Consider the following 26403-nt stretch of genomic DNA (forward strand, 5'->3'; position numbering starts at 1 on the left):
TTAGTACCTAATAATATTCCATTGTCCAGATATACCAGGGTTTATTTATACATTCACCTACTGAAGGACATTTTGGTTGCTTCCAAGTTTGGGCAATTATGAATAAAGCTGCTATAAACATCCATGTATAAGTTTTTGGGTGAACCTAAGTTTTCAACTCCTTGGAATAAATACCAAGAAGCACAATTGCTGCATCATATGGTAAGACTGTGTTTCACTTTATAAGAAGCTGCCAAACGGTCTTCCAAGGAGGCTGTAGCATTTTGCATTCCCACCAGCAATGAGTAAGAGCTTCTGTTGCTCCACATCTTTGTCGGCTTTTGATGCTGTCATTGTTCTGAATTTTGGCCACTCTAATAGGTGTGTAGTGGTATCTCACTGTTGTATTAATTTGCATTTCCCTTATGATATATATATGGAACATCATTTCATATGCTTATCTGCATCTCTGTATCTTCTTTGCTGAGGTATATGTTAAGATCTTCGGCCCATTTTAAAATCAATAGTTCATTTTCTTCTTGTTGAGTTTTAAGAGTTATTTGCATATTTCAGACAAGAGTCCTTTACCAGATAAGTCTTTTGCAAATATTTTCTCCCAGTTTTGTGGCTTGTCTTCTCATTCTGTTGACACAGTCTTTCATAGAATAGAAGTCTAAATTTTTAATGAAGTTCAGTTTATCAATGATTTCTATCATGGATTGTTCCTTTGGGGAACAATCAAGACTAAAAAGTCATTGCCCCACCCAAGGTCATCTAGATTTTCTCCTATGTTATCTTCTAGGGGTTTTATCAATTTGCATTTTACATATAGATCTGTGAAACATTTTGAGTCAGTTTTTGTGAAGGGTATAAGGTCTGGTCTAGATTCATTTTTCAGCACTATTTGCTGAAAAAACTATCTTTGCTACATTTTATTACCTTTGCTCCTTTGTCAAAATTCAGTTGACTATATTTATGTGGGTCTATTTCTGGGGTCTTTAATCTGTTCCATTAATCTATTTGTCTGTTGTTTGTCCAATACCACATCTTATTTATTACTACAACTTTGTTTTGTTTTGTTTTGTTTTTGAGACGGAGTTTCACTCTGTCGCCAGGCTGGAGTGCAGTGGTACGATCTCGGCTCACTGCAACCTCTGCCTCCCAGGTTCAAGCGATTCTCCTGCGTCAGCCTCCCGAGTAGCTGGGATTACATGTGCACACCACCACACCCAGCTAATTTTTGTATTTTTAGTAGAGACAGGGTTACACCATGTTGGCCAGGATGGTCTTGATCTCTTGACCTCATGATCTGCCCACCTCGGCCTCCCAAAGTGCTGGGATTACAGGTGTTAGCCACGGCACCCGGCCTCATTACTACAGCTGTATAGAAAGTCTTGAAGATGGGTAGTATCAGTCCTCCAACTCTGTTCTTCTTCAATACTCTGTTGGTTCTTCCGGGTCTTCTGTCTCCACATAAAGTTAAAGATCACTTTGTCAACATCCACAGAAAAACTTGCTGGGATATTAACAGGGAATATATTAAATCTGTAGATCAAGTTGGGGAGAACTGACATGTACCATGTCCTTGCTCCATAGGAAGAGAATTTCAAGCCCTTAAAGACAATTTACTACTGTCACTTCAGCCACAATCCTGAAAAGCTTTGCTACATAGTCATTAGCAGACAAAAAGAAAAAAAAAAGCAAGTTAGAAAAAGAATCAGAAGTGCATTTCTTCTAGGCATTGACAATTGCAATTACTGCCAGGACTCAAAAGAAAAGTCTTCAGAGTAGCAGGCTGGAAGAGCTCCTTGGAGTCAAGTTAAAGATCCCTGATGCCAAAGAGAAACAACTGGACCATTTCTCTACCACACAAGTTAGAAAGGGAATGGTATTTCCATTTTTTTCGTCTATATTGATGCAAATTTTTCCAGTTAGGAGAAGTCTTATATTAGCTTTAAGTAGCTCTCTATTTGGGTCTGAGTTACTTTCAAAAAGCTGAGGTACTGCTTGAGGGTAGGAACGACTTAATGAACTTCTTTTATGTCACTTACAGAGTTAGCAAACAAGTTAACAAAACTGTCTATACACTATTTCATAACCTAAATATAGATGACACAAGATCAGGCAGTTTGTGTGTGCATATGTAGTTTTTGGAACGGAAGCAAATGGAGGTATAGGTATCATTAAGCGCTTGTTTCCAGAATCATTAAGCAATCAAATAGAAATATGTTTTCTAGGGTCACTGAACTGAAAAAAAAATCAGGCTAATAGGCTGAATAATCCAATCAAATGTCTACAGTCAAGACTGTACTTCAATCGTTTCTGTGAAAGAGGCAACAGACTATTCACTGTGAATGGAAATTCCCCAGTGTCCCTCAGTAATTCACTTTAATATTGATTTAACAATCCTCCCTGTTGAAGTACTTCCCCTTATCACATTTTGAGACAAATTCCTCTTGAAACAGACCAAAAGATAGAACTGAAAAATACTTGACCTTCAAATATTAAGATGAAAACAGCTCTTGCTCACATATTAGAAAACAGAAAAGCATTTACTGAGTTCTGTGTGAAAACAAAACGAACAAATAAACAACAAAAAACAAAGACGCTTCGCTATTTACAGAGCAGAACTTGATTTCCAAGGAAACCCACCAAGGAGTATGCAATGATAGTTGTGGTTTCAACTCTGGAATGATGAACCAGAGTTAACATTTCTAAACATTCTTTCCCAACAGGCAGATTTTGAGAAATACAGTTCCAAGATCCCCTACTCTAAGAGCATTGTGTTCCAGTATCTTTGGTTCTTTGGCTTATAATCGATAAGAAAATTACTCTAAGATCCCTAGAAACACAAGATGCTAAAGTAATTCATGTTTTAATCAGAGAGTACTGGGTAAGCATATTAAATGTAATGTTACAGTTAAATATGCCTACAATTCTAAGCCTGAGAAATCCCTTCTTGACAGAGTATGAGTAACACATGGATGTAAGGACAGAGAGAACAATGAAGAGAAAGTAGAGGCATTATGTAAAATCTAACATAAAAGCTAAGAATCAATTTGTCCTTGGATAAGTAAGTGACTAAAAACTTGTGGCGTCTCCTCCTATATTATCACACTTACCATACCACATTGTTAAGTGTCTTTTATTTTTTTCCTCCTCTGAGCTTCTTGAGGGCAGGGATACATTTTTGTATTCTCAGAGTCTAAACAGAGTGTTCAGAGCATGATTTATATACAGTGAATGGTTCTGTGCTAAGTATCTACTTTACTCCTCATAATGATCACATGAAGTAGGTATTGTACTGTTACTCTAATTTTATAGATAAAGAAACTTGGGATCACTTACATTAAAGAACTTGCCCAAGACCACAGAGCAATCTAACTTAAGAGTATATGAATTTAATCACTGTACTATATTATTTGAATAAATGAATGCCTGCTTTTTTAGGCTTCTAAGTTTTAATAACTAATTTTGTTAAGTCTGCTGATTCAGATATCATTCTGCATTTGTGTCTTATGTATTGAAATGACTACATTAGCTCAAGAGGCACCAGAGGAGCATAATATTTGGGGGCCAAGCAGATAATTCTAGCATTCCAGGGTTGTTTGTGGACTTCACACTTTCAAAGTATGGTTAAATGTTAACATTAAATTAGTTATTTTTAAACAGAAGAACATTCATTTTTTTGTGTTTTTTTTTTTTTTGAGATGGAGTCTCGCTTTGTTTTCCAGGCTGGAGTGCAGTGGCTTGATGTCCGCTCAACACAAGTTCCACCTCCCGGGTTCACACCATTCTCCTGCCTCAGCCTCCCGAGTAGCTGGGACTACAGGCGCCCGCCACCACGCCCAGCTAATTTTTTGTATTTTTAGTAGAGACGGGCTTTCACCGTGTTAGCCAGGATGGTCTCAATCTCCTGCCCTTGTGATCCGCCAGCCTTGGCCTCCCAAAGTGCTGGGATTACAGGCGTGAGCCACCACGCCCAGCCAGTACATTCATTTTTTAAAATGCAAGTTATTACAACAAAATCTTGGGGGTGATTGATAATATAACAAAAGTAGTTAAAGAGAATTCTTTTTAACAGGAAACTTTTAGAAAGAGCTATAAGGTTGAATTAGCAAGCCCATTTTGCAGATAAGTGATCAGTACATGGTTTATCATTAGTTTAACAAAATATTCAATGCAAGGGGATTTATATACACTAGACTAAGCTAGTGTCTCATCTATGACTCCAAATCAATAAAATAATAAAACAGCTTATGAAATTATTTAATCTTACATTCTACCTAAAACAACTGTTAATTAATCCTCAGTATATCCTGTATATTATTCAAACAGAAATCCTCCCATCCACAAAACAGGCAGGACTTCAATGACATGTAATAATACTTATTTTTCTTCAGATCAGAACCAGTCAAGGATGGAAAACAAATCTATCCTTATTTAATTTGTCTTACATTTAAAATTTTCAAACATAAACACTCATATAGAATTAATTTTTAAACTGTGAAATATTAATTCAGTTAGACCTATTCAGCACTACTATAAATCATCAAAACATGAACAAAGCGTAATACATTGTAGAAAATAAGTATACTTTTCTCCATGTTAATAAGATGTTTACGGTGCCAAAAAAAACTTACATTTATCTGCTCATTGTTGACAATGATTATCTCTATTCTTAATTTTTAGGAATATAGTAGATCTTGCATATAATAAGAACAGTCTTTAATTTCTTAACGTTTGTTTACAGTGACTGAAATGAAAACTTTTGGTCAAATTTTTACATACCTTAAAAGTAGAAAGTCCATAAAGTCTTGTAGTATGAACAGTTTCTTGAGAAATATTTGTAATGTTAGTTATAAAGTCCTCAAGATATTTACAAGCTTGTTCCAGGTGTGTTGTGTTTATGATGATTTGCACCAGCTAGAAAACACAAGATATATCCAGTAAAATACAGGTTACATGTATGTAAAATCACCTAATTTTTAAAAATAGGATTATTACTTCCAGCAACTGCACCATATCTACATAACTACAGCATTATAGGATACAACTATCTGATTTTAAAAGCCTGCTGCAATACTGCTTATGAATTTTTATATGTATATATATACACACACACAAATCAAGACTCTAACTGCCAGTTATTTTAAAATAACTTTTCATAGTATGTTTCAAATCTTAAACATTTAGCAAGTAAAAAATTAGGATTTTGGCTTTTCCTGTAGTCTGGCAATCAGAAATCTAAACAGATGTTCTAACATCTTTATCTACTATTCCCCATATGAACCCTTTTCCCTCACTTTTTTTTTTCTTCCAGAGACAGGGTCTTGCTGTCACCCAGGCTGTGTACTGCAGTGGTATGAGTGTCACTTACTGCAGCCTCAACCTCCTGAGCTCAAGTCCAGAGTAGCTAGAAATACAGTTGCACAATACCACGCCTGGCTAATATTCTTCATTTTTTGTAGAGACAGGGTCTCACTATATTGCCCAGGCTGGTCTCAAACTCCTGACCTCAAGCAATCCTTCTACCTTGGCCTCCCAAAGCTCTCAAATTAGAGGTGTGAGCCGCTGTGCCTGGCATCCTCACATTTCTGGAATTTACACTGGTTATTTTCATTTTGAAAACAAATCTGCTTACATTAATACATTTAAAACAGGAAGCTAGTTTTACAGAATGATGTTCAGCAATAATTTAAAATAATTGTTTCATACAATGAAACATTTCACTGTATGTGTCTTTTTAACCTACCTCTGTCAAACCTATATGAGGTTTTCTAATAAGGTTCAGTAAACAGCTACTCAAAGTTCTGGTCAGCAGCAGATTTGTTGATTTTCTAAGCATATCGTCTATTTCTGTTGAGCTAAACAGAAAGACTGCTATTACTAAACTTTTTACAAACTTTAATAAAAAAGAATGAATATGGTTAGTTAACATCCTAAATAATTTAACACAATTTACTAAAATAATTTTCCCCAAGTCATTAATTTATATCTTTAAATAAACTACAATGACCCACATTTATTAAATCGCAAACTTCAATTTAACTTTGCAAAAGGCACATTTTCCATAAAGTAGAATATTCATACATGGCATAATTTAAATGTATCCAATTAACAACTACAGAAAAATCATGGAGGACTTGGTATAAGGAAATAAAACTATTCCTAAATTCCAACTCCGTCATGGGATAGTAACTTTGCCGTTTTATTATTTTTATTATTGTTTTTGAGCCAGGGTCTCACTTTGTCACCCAGGCTGGAGTGCAGTGGTGCAATTATAGCTCACTGTAGCCTCAAAGTCCTGGACTCAAGCGATTCTCATACTTCAACATTCTGAGTAGCTGGGCCTACAGGTGCATGCCACCATGCCCAGCTAGTTTTGAATATTTTATAGAGACAGGGTTGCGCTATGTTGCCCAGGCTGGTCTTGAACTCCTGGACTCAAGTAATTCTCCCACCTTGGCCTTTCAAAGTGCTGGGATTACAGACGTGAGCCACCGCGTCCAGCCCCAAAAGACAGGCACTTTGAAAGAAACTTCATACACAACTACAGCTAAAAATTATTTTTAAAATACAAACTGACATGAGCTCTTTCTAGATATAATTAACAAATTTAATTTTTAATATAACTAAGTTATACATTTTCATCAAGATTTTTTAAGTCATCAAAGAAATAAATTACCTTAAACTAATTTTAATATGATGTTTCTTAACATCCTAAGTATTACTAAGCTAGCACTAAAAAAACAAATTCTTTTCTCCTAACCATTAGGCCTTCAATTTAAGTAAATAATGATTCCTTGGATACAGCCTCATTATCACAACAGTTGAACTGTTCTTAGACCACGGATTATCCATCTTGGCACTACTGACATTTTACGGTGGATAATACTTTGCTGTGGAGACTGCCTTGCACATTTGGATGTTTGGCAGCACCCCTGGCCTCTATCCACTAGTTCCAAGTAGCGCCTCTCCCCCGAACTGTAACAACCAAACATGTTTCTAGACATTGCCAAATTTGTGGGGAGAAGGTGGTGGCAGGAGAACCAAAATTATACCCAGTTGAGAACTACTGCCTTAGATATAAGCTAACATTTTTGTATCCTTTTACTTTTTATTAAAATACTACTTTTAAAAATCTGGGGCCAGGCACAGTAGATTGTGCCTGTCATCTCAGCACTTTGAGAGGCCGAGGTGGGTGAATTGCTTGAGGCCAGAAGTTCGAAACCAGCCTGACCAACATGGCAAAACCTCGTCTCCACTAAAAATACAAAAATTGGCCAGGTGTAGTGGTGTGAACCTGTGGTTCCAGCTACTTGGAAGGCTGAGGTGGGAGGATCACTTGAGCCCAGGAGGTCGAGGCTGCAGTGGGCCATAATTGTGCCACTTCATTCCAGCCTGGGCAACAGAGTGAGATCCTGTCTCAAAACAAAACAAAACAAAAACAAAAACAAACAAAAAGAACTACCATTCAACCCAGCAATCCCATTACTGGGGATATATGCAAAGGAAAATAAATCATTTTACCAAAAAGACACATGTACCCATATGTTCACTATAGCACTATTCACAATAGCAAAGACATAGAATCAACCTAGGTGTCTATGGCAGCACCCCTGGCCTCTACCCACTAGTTCCAAGTAGCGCCTCTCCATTGATAGCAATGTTGGATTGGATAAAGAAAATGTGGTATATAAACCCCATGGAACACTACACAGCCATAAAAAAGAACAAAATCATGTCCTTTGCAGCAACATGAATGCAGCTGGAGGCTAATAGCCTAAGCAAACTAATGCAGAAACAGAAAACCAAATACTGCATGTTTTCACTTATAAGTGGGAGCTAAACACTAGATACACAAGCATGTAAAAATGGAAACAACAGATACTGGGGACTACAAGAAGGGGAGGCAGGGGTTGAAAAACTACCTATTGAGTACTGTGCTCACTATCTGGGTGACAGGTTCAAGCATACCCTAAACCTCAGCATTCTACAATATGCCCTTGTAACAAACACGTACCCCATGAACCTAAAATAAAAGATGAGGAAAAAAAAAGTTATGGCATAAAAATATAGTATTAATGTTTCATAAAAGTTATGACAAAAATGCATTTGTGATTAGTAAACTTACCTCCGGTGTAGTGACTCTGAAAATTTAAGGCTGGCATAAATAAATTCTTTAACTTGAATGTAAATATGAGGCACTGACTGAGACATGGGGAATTTCTTTGGGAAAGATTGCTGTAGAAAAAGAAAGTTACTATTGTTTTTGAAATTTTAGAAAAAGACATGCTAATCACTAAAAATGTAATTAAATTGATTTCACACTTGAATAGCAAATACCTGCATCAAAAACCCTGTTATATTTCTATATTTTTGATATTTTATCAAAGTATTTCTGAAGAAAATAATGTGGCAATTTACCCTTGTTTCTTAAATCATATTATCAGACTTCCAACAAGCAGAGAAAACACATACCAGTACCTCTGGTGTATTCTGACGATGAGTATTCTGTCTGTAGGTGATGCCTAGCTGTCTGCTTCTTTGTGTATTTATCATGCAAGAGTCAGAGTGGCCATGAAAATTACAGGCCAGCTTTCTGGCTCAGAGTAATTAAATAATTCTAAGACTCTCTTCACCTACCTTCAGTGAAGGCTTGATGCCACTTCAAGAAGTTATCGAGTTTATTCCATTACTCCTAGAATACCTTATAGCAGGTTTCTGACCTCCATGCCATTAAACACTGGTATGCAGCCAATGGCTTACAGGGTGCTTCCTGGCTAAACTACTTTATAAGTCATTATCCATTTGAAATTCTCAGTCTCTAAAAGGTAAACTCCTTCCAAGATTGTTACCAAAAAAACCCTCTTTTCTATTTCATTAAGTCTAATATACCCTTCTATCTTCACCTTCATTGCAACCTTGTTATACTGGTGAAAGTACCATCACCAAGACCACCAGTGATCTCACAGTTGTTCAATCCAGTGGTTTCTTCAGCTCTCATGTTACCTGACTTTTTTGAAGAATCTGACACAGTTGACCCATTCCTACTTCATAAATGATCTCTCCTTCCTTGGACTCCTGCCCACACTGGTTTTCCTCCTTTTTCTCTACCTACTCTGTTTCTTCTCCTCTAGCCATTACTTAATTATTGTTGTGCTTTCGGGTTCTGTCCTAAACCCTCTCTTCCTACTACGTATACTTTTCTTGGACGATCCCATATAGTCTTCAATCCATGCAATCGCCATGCAAGTACCAATATCTCCAAATCTACAACTCCAGATCAAATCTTTCTCAAGTCCAAATTCACGCATCTACCCATTGGACAGCTCCATTTGGCTGTACCATTTGAGATATACTCAATAGGTCCAAAAGTGAAATTATCATCTTTTTCTTCTAAATCTGCTCCTCTTGTGTTTCTTATCACAGTGAATGCTGCCACCATCCAAGGTAGAAACTTAGTTATCTTACTTGACTCCTTTATCTATGTTACCCCTCATATGCACGTAATCAGCAACTCCTGTTGCTCCTACCTCCTAAGCATCTCAAATCAGCTTCAATGACCATAACCCCCATTCAGGCTACATAACCCTCTTCTCTCATCAAGATAAATGCAAAAATCTACTAGGTGGTCTCCCTGCCACCAGTCTTACTCTTTTCCAATCCATTCCCACATATTTGCCAGAGAGATCTTCCTAAAGCACAAATCTGTTTATGTTTTTACCACTTAAAATTCTTTCATGGCTTCCCATAACCCTCAGGAAAAAGGATAAACTCTCTAACACTGTTTAGTAGGGCCATTATGGTCTGGCCCTTTCTACTCCAATTTACATCTCTTGATCTTCATCTCTTGTATTCATCTACTTTGACCTTTATGCAGCCTTTCTGCATGGTGCATCCCCTATCTTAAGCAATGCAAACTTCTGTGAATTATAATTTCTTATTTATTTTATCTATCCTCACTTGACTATAAGCTCCTTGACACCAAAGACTAAAAATCTAGCACATAGTACTGTTTCTGGTATATAGTAGGTATATGAAAAATATTTGAAATTATTTTAATGACATTAAAGGCAGAATATAAATGTTCTTATTTTGGCCAAATGATTCTAATAAAATTAACATAGCTATCTACAAAAATATTTTTGCATGTATGTTTACTATTACTCCTCCACTGATAATTTATGTTGGAAATAACTCAAGTTATTTGACAGTTTTATATATTTTCTAATAGTTTTAACTGAAAATTATACTTAAACTAGGAAAAAATATACATACACAACCAAAAGACTTTATTAAATAATCTATGAGATTTTTCAGTTGTCGTATTTTAATTTTCCATGTGACTTTAACTATTAACAGTAGTTCTTCTTTTTGATAGTAATACATAGATCAATGAATACAACTCCTAAGAACTTAATCTTAAGAGGTACTGCACATATTAGAAACTCTCTGCAAGAAAAGTTAAATTTGCTTTCAATTATAAACCTATTTAGAATAGTTTAATACGATTGGAAAGGATATTAGAGATTACTGAGTTCAAACTCCTCATTTGACAGATGAGGCACAAATGCCCACACAGGCTCAGTCATTTGCCTATAATAAGCCACAAGCAGCCAGGCGCAGTGGCTCACGCCTGTAATCCCAGCACTTTGTATGGCTGAAGCAGGCAGATCATCTGAGGTCAGGAGTTCGAGAACAGCCTGACCAACATGGTGAAACCCTTTGTCTCTACTAAAAAAAAATTACAAAATTTGCTGGGCATGGTGGTGCATGCCTGTAATCCCAGCTGCTCGGGAGGCTGAGGCAGGAGAATCACTTGAACCCAGGAGGCAGAGTTTGCAGTAAGCTGAGATGGCATCATTGCACTCCAGCCTGGGCAACAAGAGCAAAACTCCATCTCAAAGAAAAAAAAAAAAGCCACAAGCAGAGCTGGCACATGAATCTAGACCTAGTCTAGTGCTCTTTATATAGACACTAGCCTGAACAAACTCATTACCAGTAACTACAAAAAAAAAAACAACTAAGCCATGAGATGCAGAATATTCTGGTGATATTTCTTGACAGAACAACTTTCACTGGGCTTTCAAAAAATACAGAATTAGAATAATTATTCTGGCTTCTTGTATTAAAACATAGCTAATAGGTATATGCAATGGCAGCATTAGCTATAATCTAGAAGCTATCCATTTAATTACCTGGTTCTGTATTTAGTGACTAATACACATAATATGCTTAGTTTATATACAAAAATATAACAAAAATTTACAGTCATGATTCACTCAGAATTTGGTCTTGCTCATGCTGAAGTAATAAAAATTTAGAAAGGTAATGAATTATAAAAAGTTGGGAAAATAGTAAAGAAGAGTAAGGAGGAAAAAACAAGAATAAAGAGAATACAAAAGTGACAGTTATAGTTACTATGACATTCTTTTCTAATGAGATCTAATTCTACCCAAAGATACTGGATAGGTACAAGGGAGCATGTTTGCACGTATATATGCACATACACATGGATTCATGTGCATTCTGAGAATCTCCTACATGGCTGGTCTACTTACTTTGTCTACCCTGTCTTTTATTCAGATATCTTGACTCAAAAAATGTATATATTCCTACTTCAGGAAGAAATCTACAGGTAGCTATTGCTTTCACATATCACTTATTTAACCAAGATAAACTTTTTGTAAAAGTGTACTTCTTTTAAAATCTTCCACAGTGATAAACAATTCAAAGAAATTCTTGTTTCTTTCCCTAGGATATACTCTTATTACTATAAATCTATTTTTCATTTGGAATCCACCCAACATTAGTAACACCTCTCCTGGGAATCCACCTAACGTTTGGGGCAACTACTTCTAGTATCCCCAGGAAAGTCCCTTCTTAACGTCATCAAAATCTCAGTAGCAGCAGCAGCAGCAGCAGCAGTAGTAGTAGTAGTAGTAGTAGTAGTAGTAGTAGTAGTAGTAGTAACACACTCTTTAAAACTTAACAAAACATAGTTTTCTCAATACAACAAAAACTTGTCCCCCAAGAAACCACTCTTATTTACAGTCTCAGCTTAATATTTAATATTAAGTAGTAACAAATACCACAAATTTATTTTTAAGAAAATACTTGAATTAAAAACTAGCTTGTACCTTTTCAAGGTCTGGATCTTGAAAGGGAAATTTGCTGATGACAATTTTATATTCTTCTTCATTGACAATAGGGATGGGGCTATAATTATCTTCTTCAAAAATGTCCCTGTTAGGAAAGGAAAATTGAAAACTTATCATTACAAAACATATTATTAGAGTACTAAAAGACAATACCTTAAAAAACCCCAACTATTACAAAAGCAGTTTTTACTTGTCAGTTAAAGGTCCAAATAGGAAGATACAGCCTAAGCATCCAGAATTCTAAAATCCAACAACAAATAAGTCTTGTCCCTCAAAATTCAGGTACAATCTCCTTTTTCCACTAGTTTGTTTTACAACCTCTCAGCACTTTAGTTTTCTAGTGTAGAACAATTCTCAAGGTGATATATTCTCAACAAGTTCATTATCTGTAACTAAAAAAGGATCCATGTAATGGAAAGTATTCCTGTCATAATTCTTTTTTTTTTTTTTTTTCTTTTTTGAGACGGAGTCTCGCTCTGTCACCCAGGCTGGAGTGCAGTGGTGTGATCTCAGCTCACTGCAACCTCCGCCTCCCAGGTTCAAGTGATTCTGCTGCCTCAGCCTCCCAAGTAGCTGGGACTACAGGCGCATGCCACTACACCCGGTTAATTTTTTGTATTTTGAGTAAAGAAGGGGTTTCGCCATGTTAGCCAGGATGGTCTCCATCTTCTGACCTCGTGATCTGCCCGCCTCGGCCTCCTACAGTGCTGAGATTACAGGCTTGAGCCACCATGCCCGGCTTCCTGTCATAATTCTTGATAGGAATAATTTTCAAGTTGTGTATCTCGTGTCTTCTCTTTTCCCAATGAGATTATAAACTCTTGAAGATCGAAACAGTGTGTTATATTTGTTTAGCCTCTCATAATGTGATTAAAAATGGATCTTTTATAGTTGGTGATGCAGAAACAGTTACTACTCCTCAAATATCCATGTGCTCTCCTGTACACCCCCTTGCAGTTAGGTAGGGCCATATGACTAGTTTTAGCCACTGGGCTGTGAATGGAAGTGACATGTGTTGCTTTGAGTTTAAAGCCTTTATAAGCCAATTGTGTAAACCTCCTTTCCATGGTGACAAGGAAGACAACATGTTGAAAAGTTAGAATCACAAATGCAAATAGCTTGTATCTCTAACTAGTAAACTTACTGTGGGCTTCTGTATGAGTGAGGAATAAAATGTGTTCATCCACTGAGATTTGGGGAATTTTTGTTGCTACAGCATAACTTAGGCTGTCCTAATGTAACTGTCATCCAATCACTGATTTCCTTTTAATTAAATGAATTCAGTTTGATTAATATTGATTGAGCACCAATTATGTGCTAGGCTCTGGGCTGTGATGAAAATTCCCTATCTCATAAGATAAACACAAGATACCTGTTCTCAAATCTAACAGAGATAGATATGCAAACAATTTATAACATCTATAATGCTGTGCTATACATACAAGAAGTACAAGGTTCAGAAACAGGACAAAGAAGGAAATGACTATCAAATTACATGAAGAACATCTCATGGAAAGTTATACAGAGAAGTTAGGGGTCCTGTAGGGTCTTTACAGATGAAAAAAAATTGTAAAGAGATTATGGGAGAAAAGCATTCTAGACCACTGGAATATATATGCAAAGGCATAAGGAGTGAAAAAGCATTAGTGTGTGTGGAGGGGGTGTAAAACCACAGGTAGTGCAGTATTACTAAGTATAAAGTCTGAGGGACATAGTGAAAAATGAGATTGGACAGGTGGGCAAACAGACATCCAGATTTTACTCTGGTTTCAGGGGGCCGGGCGCGGTGGCTCACGCCTGTAATGCTAGCACTTTGGGAGGCCGAGACGGGTGGATCACGAGGTCAGGAGATCAAGACCATCCTGGCTAACACGGTGAAACTCTGTCTCTGCTGAAAATATAAAAAAATTAGCCAGGCGTGGTGGTATGTGCCTGTAGTCCCAGCTACTCAGGAGGCCGAGGCAGGAGAATGGCATGAATCCAAGAGGTGGAGCTTGCAGTGAGCCAAGATCGCGCCACTGCACTCCAGCCTGGGCGACTGAGCGAGACTCCGTCTCAAAAAAAAAAAAAAGGTTTTAGGAAAGGGAATGTCATAGGAAGATATTCACTGTGTGGAGGATAAACTGGAAAAAGCCTAATAATGAACACAGAGAGATCACTTAGAAAAACTGAAGAATAATCTAAATAAAAGGTGATGAGGATCTGAATTAAAGCTGCAACAGTAGAGGTAGAAAGGAAGTAGCATAAATGAGAGCTTTATTTTTTTAATTTTGTTTTTTTTTTTTTAAAGACAGGGTCTCACTCTGTCGCCCAGGCTGGAGTGCAGTAGTGCAATCTTGGCTTACTGCAGCCTCTGCCTCCCGGGTTCAAGCGATTCTTACACCTTATCCTCCCGAGCAGCTGGGACTACAGGGCGTGTGCCACTAATCACCCACACCCAGTTCTACCAAAAAATTTAAAAATTACTTTTTTGGTATTTACTTCCACTAATTCTATTTCATTCTACATAGAGTTTTTTTTTTAAAAGGTAAAACACTAAAAGGCAGGGCTAAATGAGGTGGCTCATGCCTATAATCTTTGGGAGGCTGATACGGGCAGAACACTTCAGGCCAGCCTGGGCAACAACACATGGCTGCGGGCGCCTGTAGTCCCAGTTACGAGGGAGGCTGAGGCCGGAGAATGGCGTGAACCCGGGAGGCAGAGCTTGCAGTGAGGCGAGATCGCGCCACTGCACTCCAGCCTGGGTGACAGTGCAAGACTCCGCCTCAAAAACCCAATCTCTGTTTTAAAAATAAAAATGATGAAAGGTCAAAAGGCAAGTTACAGGGAAAGTAACCACTAGAAGACAATAAACTACTAACTTCATACAAACGCCATGGAATCAGTTACTATGGAAGAAGAGATAATTTAATGAAAGGCACATTTATATTCTAAAAATGTTAATGTAGTATTAAAATGATCTGTTTATAGAACCAAATTCTATAAACACATATAAGTTCCTACTCTGTCGGGCATTATACTAGGGCTAGGCAATCAAGAATATAAATAGCTCCATGGCATTGGTCTAGATAATGACTTTTTAAAATATAACCCCAAAAGCACAGGTAACAAAAGCCATAGTAGACAAATAAACTGCATCAAACTAAAAAGCTTCTGCACGGCAAGGAAACAATTAACAGAATGAAGAGGCAAGTTACAGATTGGGAGAAAATATTTGCTGATATATATCTGATACATATAAGGAGTTAGTATCCAAAATACATAAGGAACTCAAATAAATAGCAAGAAAACAAATCACTGAATTAAAAAGTGGGCAAAGGACTTGAATAGATATTTATCAAAAGAAGACACAAAGGCCGGGCGCGGTGGCTCAAGCCTGTAATCCCAGCACTTTGGGAGGCCGAGACGGGCGGATCACGAGGTCAGGAGATCGAGACCATCCTGGCTAACACGGTGAAACCCCGTCTCTACTAAAAATACAAAAAACTAGCCGGGCGAGGTGGCGGGCGCCTGTAGTCCCAGCTACTCGGGAGGCTGAGGCAGGAGAATGGCACAAACCCGGGAGGCGGAGCTTGCAGTGAGCTGAGATCCGGCCACTGCACTCCAGCCCGGGCTACAGAGCAAAGACTCCGTCTCAAAAAAAAAAAAAAAAAAAAAAAAGAAGACACAAAAATGTCCAACAGGTATACAGATCAGGAATAAGCAAAACTCAACATCACTAATCATCAGGGAAATCCAAATTAAAAATACAACAAGGCTGGCAAGGCACGGTGGCTCACGCCTGTAATCCCAGCACTTTGGGAGGCAGAGGCAGGTGGATCACCTGAGGTCAGGAGTTCGAGACCAGCCTGACCAACATAGAGAAACCCCATCTCTACTAAAAATACAAAATTAGACAGGCATGGTGGTGCATGACTGTAATCCCAGCTACTCAGGAGGCTGAGGCAGGAGAATCACTTGAACCTGGGAGGCAGAGGTTGCAGTGAGCTGAGATTGCACTCTAGCCTGGGTGACAAGAGCAAAACTCCATCTCAAAAAAAAAAAAAAATACAAGGAGGTATCACCTCACAACTGTTAGAATAGCTATTATCTAACAGACACAAGATAAGTGTTAGTGAGGATGTGGAGAAAGGGAGCCTTTGCACACCATTGGTGGCAATGTAAATTAGTATATCCATTATGGAAAACAGGATGGAGGTTCCTCAAAAAACTAAAAATAGAACTACTATATGATCCCAATAATCTCATTTCTGGGTGCATAACCAAAAGAATTAAAATCAGTATCAAGCCAGACAGAGTGGCTCACATCTGTAATCCTAGCACTCTGGGAGGCCGAGGCAAGCGGATCATTGAGGTCAGAGTTTGAAACCAGCCTGACCACGATGGTGAAATCCCGTCTCTACTAAAAATACAAAAATTAGCTGGGCATAGTGGTGCACACCTGTAATCCCAACTACTTGGGAGGCAGAGGCAGGAGAATTGCTTGAGCCTGGGAGGCGAAGGCTGCCATGAGCCAAGATCATGCTGCTGCACTCCAGCCTGGGTAACAGAGCAAAGACTCCGTTTCAAAAAAATAATAATAAAAATTTTTTTAAAAAATCAGTATCTCAGAGCAATATCCGCACTCCCATGTTCACTGCAGAATTATTCACAATAGCCAAAATATGCAATTGACCTTTGAATTGATAAAAAACCATGTGATATACACAATGGAATACTATTCAGCCCTATAAAAGAAGGAAATTCTGTCATTTGCAACAAGGATGAACCTTGAGGACACTATGCTAAGTGACATAAGCTAGGCACAGGAAGTCAAATACTGCATAATCTTACTTATATGAAGAATCTAAAAAAGTCACACTAATAGAAGTAGACAGAAGCATGATTTCTGGTTTATAGGTTACCAGAGGGTAGGGCAATCAGAATGTGGGGTAGGCAGGGTAGGGAAATGCCAAGATGTTCGTCAAAGAGTACAGTTTCAGTTAGACAGGGAAACAGGTTTTTGAGATCTATTCCAAAAGGTGACTACAGTTAATAATAATGTAACATATATTTCAAATTGCTAACAGTAGATTTTAAATGTTTGTACCACTAAAAGAAAAAAATAAGTATGTGAGGTGATGGATATGTTAATTTGCTTGATTTAATCATTCCATAATGTATATATCAAAACATCAAACTGTACCTCATAAATCTATACAATTACTGTCAATTAAAAACTAAAAGCACATATATCAAAAAATAATACAAAAATAAAACAGGGCTCATAATATAGTGAGAGATAGCTGCATACAGATAAACTATAACAGTAGTCGGGTTATAAATTTTGTCATGGAAGTAGTCAAGTTTTGAATATCACTCAATATTGATAATTTTTCTTTTTCCCCCATTTAATTGTTGGTTTGTCAATTCACTATTTATAAAATATTTGAGGATACGGGTCAGAGGTAAACAAAGCTTAAGTTCTGCTACTTCTTAAAAATTTAGGTAGCCAGACATGGTGGCTCACGCCTGTAATCCTAGCACTTTGGGAGGCCAAGGTGCGTGCATCACGAGGTCAGGAGACCGAGACCATCCTGGCTAACATCGTGAAACCCTGTCACTACTAAAAGTACAAAAAATTAGCCGGGCGTGGCGGCAGGCACCTGTAGTCCCAGCTACTAGGGAGGTTGAGGCAGGAGAATGGCGTGAACCCAGGAGGCAGAGCTTGCAGTGAGCCGAGATCGCACCACTGCACTCCAGCCTGGGTGACAGTGCAAGACTCCGTCTCAAAAAAAAAAAAAAAAAAAATTAGGCAAAAAGCACGATCTGGAAGAGTATTAAAAACAGGAGTCAAAATATATTTGGAAATTGTGTATTAAAATTGACATGCTATCATTTGTTCTCCTCCACTATTACTCTGGAGGATAAAATTAATCCTATCTCTATGTGAATGAAGCCATTAGCTTCCCAGAGAGAAAACAACACCACATGGTTTCCCCAGTCTTGAGGAACAATCTTACTACTAGAAGTCTTAAGATAGGTAAGAGAGAATAGCTGGCCCAATACAATCTATCAACAGTTATGAAAACATAAACACCCTTCTGAAGAGGCCAATTAAATAACATCAACTCTATAAGATTTTATAACTATAAAAATATCATATTACATCATATTATACATTGTACCATAGCATATATTTTCTAGATTACCATCTTTATCAATAAATGCTACCTTTATTTCTAAAATAGTTAATAAAAATAATTGTTGATAGTTACATATGACTCATCAGGACTGTCAATTATCCATCTGGGATAGCATCCTGATAATACCACTCTTGAAGAATGTAAATACAAAAAACTCAAATAAGGACTTGTTCAGTTGATTTTACTAGATGTGTATCACCTTATGAGCCACTCAGGCATTTAAAAAAATTGTTTTTAAGAGCACAGTCTTACCCTATTGTGCAGGGTGGAGTGCAGTGGTGTGATTATAGCTCACTGCAGCCTCAAACACCTGGGCTCAAGTAATCCTCTTGCCTCAACTTCCCAAGTAGCTGGGATTACAGGTGCGCACCACTATGCTCAGCTAATTTTTTTATTTTTTATTTGTAGAGACAGGGTCTCACTATGTCATCCAGGCTGGTCTCAAACTCCTGGCCTCAAGCGATCCTTCCATCTTGGCCTCCCAAAGTGCTAGGATTACAGGCATAAGCCACCTCACCCTGTTCAAAGATTCCTATTACAGTATTTAGAAGGTCAACCTCCATAGCTTTGAAAGCTGATGGGATAAGTGCTAACCTGGTATTAAATCATCTAACATACTTTTATTTTAACATCATCAAATATTGACACATTACTTCTATCATATTTTGGGTAAACAAGATGTAAAACCTCAAGATTGACTTTTTCTTCCCGAAAGGAAGAAGGATGGAGAGAAAGAGACAAAAAGAGAAAGAGAGAAAGAAGGGAGGGAGGAAAACTTCTAGCAATTAAACTGGGGGGGCATATTTCTCTTCTCATGTCACTAAAAAGTTATATAGATATTAAAATGCTTTTGTCCATGGCCTGCAGAGAAGTGGTTAAAGCAAAAGTAATTTGCTCTTTAGCTTCTTTAAGATTCTTAATCTAGTGATGTTGTTTGTAAAAACAGCACTTGCCCAAAACAAAATTTAAAAGCTGTAAATTTCTGCCTCTAATACAAAATATCTTTGAATACTTACAGCCTTGTAAGTATTTAATCATTTACTAGGAAAAAATTACAGATATTAGAACTACAAGTAAGTATAATTAAAAACTGATTAGAAATGTTACAGCCAGTATGGAAACAGTATGCTAGTTCCTCAAAAAGTTAAAGGTATATTTACATATGATCCAGCATTTCACTTCTGGGTATAAACCCAAAAGATTTGAAAGCAGAGACTCAAACAGATATATGTATACTGTACTCACGTTCACAGCAGCATTATTCACAATAGTCAAAAGGTGGAAGGAACCTAAATGTCCATCAACAGATGAACTGATAAACAAAATGTGATATATAAAGACAATGGAATATTAGCCTTAAAAAGGAATGAAATTCTGACATGCTACAACATGGATGAACCTTGAAGACACTGTGTTTAAGTGAAATGATCCAGACACAGAAGAACAAACATATATGATTCCACTTACATGAGGTACCTAGAGCAGTCAATTTTAGAGACAAAGCAGGAGTGGTGGTTGCCAGAGGCTGGGGGAAGGGGGAAATGGACAGTTATTGTTAAGCGAGTAAGAGTTTCTATTTGGGAAGAGGAAAACGTTCTGGAAATGGATGGTGACGACAGTTGCAACAATGTGAGTGTACACCACTGAACTATACACTTGAAAATGGCTAAGATGGTAAATTCTATGTGTACTTTACTACAAGAAAAATGATTATAAGCATTTTTATTAATATATGCAAATGAACCACTTGAGTATTTGACAAACATATTCATTATATTAAGGCACCATGACTTAGACTAACCTGAAAACTCCAGCCCATTTCTTAAGCAGTGTTTCATTGTATTGATCTCTTATTTCAAATAAAAGGTCAAAAAGTCGGTTCACTGGAAAACCATAACCCTAAAACACACACACACAAAAAAAAAACAAAGCAGATAAACAAGTGTACAAAAATAGTCATTAAAAATGTTGGGAATACTAGAGAATCATTTGGAAGGAATCACTAGATCCCATTGTATGGCATTCTCACAGTAAGAAAATAAAAAGATATATTTTGACTTTCTACTACATTGCACTTGGTAAAAAAAAGAGGTCCAGAAAGAGTTTTATGAGAATAGAATGGTTTTTCCATTTTTTCTCTTTTCAGTAATGATTACAGCGTTAGCCTTAGAAAGTATTAAAAGTCAGAGCTGGAGGAAAAAATTCAAGATAAGTTTTTACATAACAGTGTCTTGGCAAGTGGTGCCTAAATAGGATACAAGAAGAAAAGGGAATGGATTCTGTCTGAGACAGGCTGGCTTCCTTTTGCACCTTCAATTTAAGATTGAGTTTGTCCTATTGGGAAAATTTACATCTTTCCATTAAACATTCACACTTCCAAATTTTATTCTTTTCTGACTCCAAACTAACTGAAATCTTACCCATATTGGGACCAAACATTCTCTCTTACCGCACAGAATTCTCCACTTGTCTCTCCAAGGTTTCTCTCTCCATCTTTGTTCTTGAGCCTATCTCCTTCCACATAAACCATTCCATGGGTTAACTTCTTACTCTATTATGTCTTTAACTTCCACAGGCACCTTTCTCTCGGCTAAATAAATATGCTAAACTGTTTTCCATCTTTAAGCCAAGAAAAACAAGAGACCAAAACAGCTCTCCCTCAATTTTCTGTAGCCTGTCAGCTGCCGCTGTCACTCCCTTCACAGTCAAATGTACTACAATCTCTCACTTCTATTCCTTTATTTAAACTACTCAACAACGTCACAACAGACTATCTCCTAAATATCAAATTCAATGATCTCACTCTACCTGACATCTCTTTCTTGAAATTCTTCTGCTTTCAATTCTGTAACACCAATCACTCTTCTTATTCTCCTTTTACATCTATGAACAGTCCTTCCAGTTTCCTTGTGTAACTTCTATCTCTATCCTTTATTCTTTACTTCTAGCTCCCTAGGGCAATCTCAAGTCTAATGATTTCAACCTCTGATGATTACTTCAAATCTGTATCTCTAGCTAGGCCTCTCTAAATTCCAAATATTTAATTCCAACACCTGTTTCATCTCCATTCACTCAGTCAGCAAGTACATTAAGCTTACTTCCTCTCTCCCCAGTGAAATCAAGTGTTCCTCTTATTTCCTATCCATAATAATAATGCTAACATCAACCTAGTTTATCAACAGAGAATCTAGAAAACCACCTAAACACCCTACCCCCACCACACACACATACACACACACAAAGTAGTCACCAAATTCTTCTGATTTTACCTCTTTTATAAATCAAATCTTTCATTCTCCATTATCTACCCATCTTTCTTCCAGAAATATTCTTAGTGCCACTGCTTTATCTCAGGTCCTTAATATCTCTTACCTAGACCATTGTAAAAGCTTTCTAAACTTTCAACCATCTCTCTCTCTCTCTCAATCTATTTCCCAGATTCTCAAAATTGCCATTCAAAAGTATAAATCTGATTGTGCCATTCCCCTGCCTAAAAACTACAAAATGCTTACTAAAGTCCCACAAGACGTCCCATAATCTGGGTCAGTTTCATCACCACTATTTGCCCTTCCTTGTTCACACCTATGTTCTACAGTTTCTAATACCATCAAGCTGCTCCATTTCACTTTCACCACACCATGCTTTTATCTATAGTTTACACATGCTATTTTTTCTTCCATTAATACCCTTTCCTTCTTATCTATTTGCTGAACTCACCTTCAAAACCCAGCTCAAGTTTCAACTTTCTGTATAGCTTTCTTCAACTCCTAGAATCTAAGTTAGTCATTCCATCTTCTGCAAGCTCAAAGCTAACATATTGCTTGCTGCATTAGGATGCCTTATTAAGCATTTTATTTGTTTACAACTAAACTGTGAATTTCTTGAAGCCAAGGACTTTTACGTCCCTACTGTCTTACTGACTTCTATGTCTCTACTATTTTATACATCAACTAGTCTGCTAACATGTATTGGGTACTCAAAAAATGTTAATAAAGGAATCAATAAATGTTTACTTGTTATTTGCCTAATAGGTAGTAAGGAATATAAATATGCTGGTATTACTTTTTTTACTTTATTGTTTAGTCAGTTTTGTTTTAGATGATAAAATACCAGCATTTTAAAAAGCAAGATTTCCTTAGGGTGGCAAGGGCCAATTTAAAAATCTAAATATTATATAACACTCTTTAATTAGTTTTCATGAAAAGACACTTACCAGTTCTTTAATTAATAGTTATAAATTTAAAAGCCAGCAATCATTAATTCAGTATAAGATGGATCTAATACTGAACCTGTCAGCTTTCAGTGAAATGAAAATACTGCAGAAACTCTGAAAAAGTAGGAAGGAGTGGTTGACTTCTCCAGTCATATTTCAAAGCAATAATATGAGAAAGGTATCCTTGCAAGGGTTTATGTAACTATCATTGTTGCTTTTACAGTGCCAATATTACCTAAATATTATCTTTGACTTTCCTTTGATTCTCTGGAGAATTCCTTGGTACCATATCAAATACTGTAGATTCAGCTGACTCAAAGTCCAGTCCAATAACTATTTATTACAGTCTACAAAGAAATAAGGAGTTTGCACCAGAATACAAATTGATGCTGCTACCTATATTGAAAAAAGTCTTGCTTGTAGCAAGATGCCAATCGCACTAAACTTTGTACTTGGGGATATAGTTAATTTACATTCCGAGGAAAGCTCCTTTTTGTTATGGATCTAAGAGATAATTTGCAGACTAGTAATAAACAGTTTGCAGACCAGTGGTCCCCAGACCACACTCTGAATAGAAGTGCTTTAAGTCATTAAGTACAGCAAAATTACTATCTAAAATTACTATTGCTTTTACTCTCCATGGCAAAAATCACAATTACTTTTGCACCAACCTAATATCTCAAGCTACTTAGAAATGGGTGCCCAAAATTTGGACAGCCCCAAATAAAGCTTACTAAAAGTTTTATTGCAGTGAGATCAATATTATACAGTCATCACAAAATTTATGAAAACAACAACAAAAAATCCCACATTATTCCACTGCTACAATATAAGCCATACAAATTAATATATAATAGACGTGAGTAATAAAATAATTTACTAAAGGAGCTTGTGGAATCTTCTCTTTAGGTTTAAGAATAAAGTAGAAAACTATAATTCTAAGAGGCAAAGACTCTTGTGATAAAGCAAAGAGTTTAAATCAGGATTTCCCAAAGCTATTATATAAAGTTCTAGATCTAAAAGCTGTTCTAAGGGGGAAAAAGATTCAAGGGTCAAATATATTGGGAAAATGCTGCATAATCATCTTCCTTTTGGAAACTTATGGGTATAAATTTGCTCTCAGAAAAGTTTTCAAGGCCGGGCGCGGTGGCTCAAGCCTGTAATCCCAGCACTTTGGGAGGCCGAGGCGGGCGGATCACGAGGTCAGGAGATCGAGACCATCCTGGCTAACATGGTGAAACCCCGTCTCTACTAAAAATACAAAAAACTAGCCGGGCGTGGTGGCGGGCGCCTGTAGTCCCAGCTACTCGGAGGCTGAGGCAGGAGAATGGCCTGAACCTGGGAGGCGGAGCTTGCAGTGAGCCGAGATCGCGCCACTGCACTCCAGCCTGGGTGACACAGCGCAAGACTCCGTCTCAAAAAAAAAAAAAAAAAAAAGAAAAGTTTTCAGTAGGGAAATATGTTTTACTTTTGGACCACAGGACACTTTTTTTAAGTAACAGCTCATCACACTTTGGAAAATGCTAGTCTGTACTTCATGAAAAGTTACTTCTAACCATAAAAATCCCGTAAATTTACACAGGAAAAGAAAATGCAATCAATTCTTTATTATCTGTGATCAAGGAGGAAGGACAAGCTAGAAATCTCAAAACTTTGATACTGAAAATCGCAAAAACAGAGTTTTGAAATATTTAGTTTTAATCTTATTTTTTTGTTTCTTTCGTGTTTTTTGTTTGTTTGTTTGTTTTGAGATGGAGTCTCGCTCTGTTGCCCAGGAGAGTGCAGTGGCGCAATCTCGGTTCACGGCAACCTCCACCTCCTGGGTTCAAACAATCCTCCTTATTTTTAAAAAGAAAAAAACAGTTCAAAAAAGTAAAATGATTTGCTCACAGAACTCATGGAAAACCAGAAACCAGGAAGAATATGAACACAGTTTTCAAATCACATGTTTTCATACAAAGTATCATATTTAAAACTAAAAACAATTCTGAAATTAGTAATAAACCCATTTTCACAAATAAGGATCTAAAGCTTAAAGAACCTGCAGGCATACAATTAGTCAACAGCACAGGTAGAACAGAAACTCTGGGTCTATGTGATTCTAGAACCCATTTCTCACTGTCCTAAGGCAGAATTTATATCTTCTAATTTCTAGTTCAGGGTTCTTTCCATTATATTCTGTATTCTTTTTTTATTTTTTTAACTGTAAAAAGACTTTATTCCAACTGAATGATCAATATTTTAAAAGATGGTAGCATCCCTGAGCTCTGTCTAAGCTTCATAACTGAAAAGGAAGTGGTATGAATAGTTCTGGGTAATAGCAGAATACCAATACGTAGGTAAACATTTATTACTACTAATTTACTGCCACTAATCTACAACAACATAAATGAATATAGTCTACATTTTGTATGTTTTTAAGTGATCAGAATAACCATTAATTGTTAGGTTATCACCCACCTGTAAAGTATCTGCAAATATTACAATAAGATTCTTCAACTCCAGAACAAGATCAGGATCAGTGCAATAGGACTGAGGGTGGAAACACACAAACAAAACAAAACACCGAAAACAACAAACCAGAGTCATGATTAAAAACTAAGAAATAAGAACTTGATAATGTTTCTTTTATCTGCCAGACTTATAATAAGTTTAAAATCTTGGTTGGTTAGATCCACAACTGACCTTCTCTATTCAGTATAAACTTTTAGAGGGAGATCATAATATGATACTTACGATGTTTACGTTTCAAAAGTCTTTAGATTTTAAGGAACTAGTTATTTAAACTGAAAAAGGTTTATATAGAGACTATGTATTTTCACATTTCATCTATTTACTTATTTTCCATCTTATAAAAGAGACACTATGTATTACTTTTTCCAATACTAAGAATTACAATTTCATTATTTTCTTAGTAATTAACCAAAAGAAAATTATTAATTTCAAAGGGACAGTGAGATTTACTCTGTCCCTTTCATAGCATTTAATAAGATTTTGAAAGTGATATGTTGTATCTAATATGACTTCACATTTGGTATCATGGAATTAACAGGAAACATACTTTATATACTCAGAGCTGATCTGAATATTGACCATAAAATGTATTGTTCCTTATTTACGCTGGGAAAAGTTGTAGTTCATTGGATAGTGTATCAAGAATCTACATTCCTGATAAATAAAAATGTAGCTTATTTATAATCTTAATATCATATAAGCTAACAATCTTTCTTCAATATTTTTAAAATCTCAATGATCAATTATAAAATTATAGACAAAATTTTAAATATGAAAATATATTAATAAAGGTAAAACTACTATCTTTTAAAAAGGTCTATACTAAGTATTGTCTTTATAAAACTAACATATTTGTTATTTCCAGAAAAGGCATTAGGAAAATAGTTGATCATTTAATTTTCATCTATAAAAACCTCTCATTACACAAAGGTTCAATATTTCAAATGAGTTGAAATTTTGAAAACTGCAAATTTTAAAGAAATGCATTATTATAGTGTATTACTGTAAATTGTAAACACTGAAGAACAAGTTCTATTGAGTTTTAATGGCAGAGTTTATTTGAGAAACAAAGAATTGAAATGGTAATTAAAAACATTTTCTTCATGGTGCTTTTCAGTGATCTAATTAAGAGGTCAGTTGAGACTAATGAGACCTGCTTAATTCTTCATTTTCTATAATGCTAGAAAAAAAGTATTTTGGGAAGCCCTAGTCAGTTGCAAAATCATAGCCTGATATCACCAAACAAAAGTCTGACATTACTACTTCCAAATCTGAGCAACTACTAAAAAAATGCAGAATGATGGAGGTACAGTTTTCCTCTGACATTATGCAGCTCAGTTCTTGA

General features: G+C 36.5%; 1 protein-coding gene across 13 annotated transcripts in view; it reads right to left on the reverse strand.

The window, feature by feature from the left end:
- Window positions 1-26403, reverse strand: part of EXOC6 (exocyst complex component 6) — a 214284-nt gene that overhangs the window by 101047 nt on the left and 86834 nt on the right. For all 13 annotated transcript variants that reach the window (XM_031652172.1, XM_031652176.1, XM_031652175.1 and 10 more), the window contains 6 exons: window positions 25005-25076; window positions 20133-20230; window positions 12126-12231; window positions 8117-8226; window positions 5735-5846; window positions 4771-4905 (listed from right to left, as the gene is read on the reverse strand). In XM_031652172.1, the coding sequence (XP_031508032.1) occupies window positions 4771-4905; window positions 5735-5846; window positions 8117-8226; window positions 12126-12231; window positions 20133-20230; window positions 25005-25076 (633 nt within the window). The remainder of the gene's footprint in view (window positions 1-4770; window positions 4906-5734; window positions 5847-8116; window positions 8227-12125; window positions 12232-20132; window positions 20231-25004; window positions 25077-26403) is intronic.

This window comes from Papio anubis, chromosome 11 (genome assembly GCF_008728515.1).
Source record: "Papio anubis isolate 15944 chromosome 11, Panubis1.0, whole genome shotgun sequence".
Classification (NCBI taxonomy): domain Eukaryota; kingdom Metazoa; phylum Chordata; class Mammalia; order Primates; family Cercopithecidae; genus Papio; species Papio anubis.